Source organism: Medicago sativa, chromosome 5 (assembly GCF_051527215.1).
Source record: "Medicago sativa cultivar Bolivia chromosome 5, Bolivia_mono, whole genome shotgun sequence".
Lineage (NCBI taxonomy): Eukaryota > Viridiplantae > Streptophyta > Magnoliopsida > Fabales > Fabaceae > Medicago > Medicago sativa.
The window spans coordinates 47,962,574-47,966,129 of NC_140753.1; the positions used below are offsets into that span (position 1 = coordinate 47,962,574).

The 3,556-nt window shown below is 39.4% G+C and overlaps 1 protein-coding gene across 1 annotated transcript; it reads left to right on the forward strand.

The window, feature by feature from the left end:
* The first annotated feature begins 384 nt into the window (after positions 1-384).
* Positions 385-1,209, forward strand: LOC146922557 (uncharacterized). The gene has a single exon (XM_085711559.1). The coding sequence runs from the start codon at positions 385-387 to the stop codon at positions 1,207-1,209; it is 825 nt and encodes a 274-aa protein (XP_085567685.1).
* Positions 1,210-3,556: the final 2,347 nt, after the last annotated feature.

Here is a 3,556-nt window from a genome sequence, read left to right on the forward strand (position 1 = left end):
TTGAAGGACTTAGCCAAGTTTTTTTTGTAAACATCAAAGGTATGGACCTTGTAAGAATGAACACCAAGCAACACAATTTCAGAAAAAATCTTAACTAAGCTTTTGCTTTTGTTAATGAACTTTGTCCTTGGTTTCGTTCTTACCTCTTGAAAAAGGAACCGATTGCGATAACTTTTACAAATTTTCAAATGAAACCATGTTCCTCTACAATGTTTACAAATTAGCTTCGATAAGTCCTTCAAAAAAGAATTTGTACATTTTTGCATAAACATTTCATGCATCATGTGCATTCATAGTTTCTAGTCCATGTCTTATACTTTGTCTCTGTCTACAAAAGGTCAATCCATCAGTCTACTCGTATCTACAACACTCGAGCAAATCAGAATGGATCATCTTGAACAAGAGAACCACAAGCTTCGTGAAGAGGTGACGACCCTCCGGGCCAAAAATGAGATTTTGAGGAACTTAGTATCTTTGATGACGGTTGCACAGAGTCAGCCATTATCTCTTCCAGTTGGCAGCACTCAAGCTCAGACGGTTGCTTCCACAACTCCGATTTCAACAGTGTTTGCTAGTACTCCTCAACATGCTATGCTTGAAGGTTATCTCTGGAGCACACCTTTGAGTTCTGGTGAAGTATTCTGTCCCGATGTCTCTAAGGTTCAAACTCCTTTTGTGCAACAGACAATGCCTATCCCTCAATCGGGCCCTCAGGCTGCTATGACTTACTCATCACCGTTGATTCATACTACTCAGCGGGACCATGAACCCATCTATCACTCAGGAAGTGTGGTTGCATACAACCAGGTAGAAGAACTGAGAGAGAAGTTTGATAAAATGCGGTTGGAATTGAAAGCTCTACGTGGGGAAGAATCGTTCAGGGAAAGTGCTTATGATCTCTGCTTGGTACCAAATGTCGTGATACCACCCAAATTCAAGGTCCCTGATTTTGAGAAGTACAAAGGGGATACATGCCCTAAGGACCATTTGACAATGTACGCCAGAAAGATGTCCCCTCAAATCGACAATGATAAGCTTCTTATCTACTGCTTTCAAGATAGTCTGACTGGTGCCGCTTTGAAGTGGTACATGGGCCTAAGCCATGCTAATGTCAAAACTTTCAAAGATTTGGGCAATGCTTTTGTCCAACGATACAACTATAACTTGCACTTGGCCCCAGACAGAGATGAACTGCGGGCTATGACCTAGAATGATAATGAATCCTTCAAAGCATATGCCCAACGGTGGAGAGATTTTGCTGCTCAAGTCCGTCCACCTCTAAATGAGAAAGAGTTGACCAACATTTTTCTGAATACTCTGGATCAGTTCTATTATGAGTATATGGTTGCAAGTCCACTCAGGAACTTCAAAGAAATGATGACCATCGGTATGCTTATTGAAGAAGGGGTCCGCGAAGGACGTTTGGTTAAAAAAGGTGTTTCCACTGATGTTTCAGACGAGGAAGACCGGGAAATGAGTGTGGTGGAAAGTCAGCCGGAACAACAGTATCTAGCTTATCACCATGTTGCCGCTGTTATGCCTATCATAAATGTTGTTCAGAGTTCGGGTTATCAACCCCAGTTTCAACAATATCAACAACAGCCCCGACAACAGGCTTCAGGACAACCACAGTTTGATCCGATTCCCATGAAGTATGCACATTTGCTTCCTCGTTTTCTTAAGAAGAACATTGTCCAGACCAGACCACCTCCTCAGGTACCTAAGAAATTGCCAGCTGGGAATAGGCCCGACCTCTTTTGTGCCTTCCATCAAGGGGCACCAGGTCATGACATTGAGAAATGTTTTGCTTTAGGACTGAATTCCAGAAGCTGATCAAAGACAATCTCATACCTTTTGAAGAGTTTGAATTGGAATGTGCAAGCTAATCCGTTATCGGATCTTGGTGTCTAATGTTGTTACATGGAATGTTTAGCTGCAACTGGGTCTTCGTTGATGTTTATTTCTACTGCTCATTTGTTTAATTGATATGTTTCTTTGTTGCTTTATGTTTTTCACAAAAAAAATCCTTTCGTCCCACCCGAGACGGAAGCGAACTTGTTTTGGGCTTTTTGCTTTATGTATTTTCATCATTAATTAAAAGGTCGCTTTGATTGCGACTTTGTTTTTCATTTTGTGCTTTTTCTGGAAAAATGGTAATACAAAAAAACCAAAAAATTCTTTTTCTTTAATCATTTCTACATATCTGCATAATCATAATGTTTATATCAATGATCAAATCATGCATTAATAAACTCGTTGAACACTTTAACCATGTACTCTCTTTCGACTTTGAGTTCCTTGTGTTTGAGGCTGAAGAAGAAGATGATGAAGAAGTTTCCAATGAGATTTCTCGCCTACTGGGGCATCTTGGCCATCGAAGCTGCAAATATCAAGAAAGATTGTCCTGAAGAGGACTTTCATACACAAAGACTGGCACGAGATGCTTCCATCTGCCTTGCAGGGATATTGTACTTCAAGTGCACACTTTAACAGGGGCAACCCTCCCACCATCCCTCAGTATACAATTTAAAGGCAGTGTCTCACATGGAGGTCAAAGTCCTGTCAACGGAAGTTCCAACGAAAGTTAAGCTTGATTGAATTTAAAAGTGTTATTGCCGTGTGCCATGGACAGTTATATCAAAAGGATAAAGTAAGTATTCGACAAAGAAGGGTCGTCCCCGTGAATGTCAAGAAAGTGACCTTGTGCTTCAAAGTTATATGATTACAGGGGCAATGAATGCCTAATTACAAAAGATAGTGACAAACTTGTATGTCCTGTGAATACCGATGTAGTCAAGAAATACTTTGTAAAAAAAAAAAGAGCGTCTCGATGGACTGAAAACCTGAAAGGGCGGTCCATGCAAAAGTTAAAGACATGTATAAAAAAAATGAATGATAAAAACAAATGTGTTTATCCTGATAGGTTGAAACCCGCAAGGGCGACCTATGCAAAAGTTAAGGATTATGACAAAGTAACTGCATCTGGTCGGACATGACTCAATTGGGGCACTTCGGTCAACAAAAGATTTCTGATTTATGGCAAGGTAACTGCATCAATTTAGATATGATTCATCTGGGGCATTTTCAACTGTCAAAAGACCTTCGACATGAAGCATCTGCAAATCAAAGACTCAGAACAGTGGAATTCAAAGTTGTTAGGGAGCATAGCGGTTATTGTGTTCAATGTACCTTTCCCATATAATTACCATTTTCCAAGCTTTTTAAAAATCCGTGGAGCCACGCCTTTGGCAGGTCACCTCTCCTTTACATCTAATTTGAGCCTGTGTCCATTTATTTGAAATTCTCATTTATTCTGTTTGCATAATTTTCTTCTATTTTTGATGTGAATACTTAAAGCAAAAAAAAAAATTTTAAACTTTTTTTAATGTCTTTTGAAAAGCATAAACAACAAGTACATCTTCTTTGAACTCATGAGTAGTAGAAACATACATGAACATTCGTCTCAAAGACAGTTAAACTCTGCAAGGTAAGCATGACCAAAAGCTGTGAGATGACCTCTGTTAAAAAAAGAGAAAAAAAGAATACCAAAAAAAAG

What these genes read in the sequence shown, in the direction of transcription:
- LOC146922557 (XM_085711559.1), top strand. Translation starts at nt 385, where the DNA reads ATGGATCATCTTGAACAAGAGAACCACAAGCTTCGTGAAGAGGTGACG.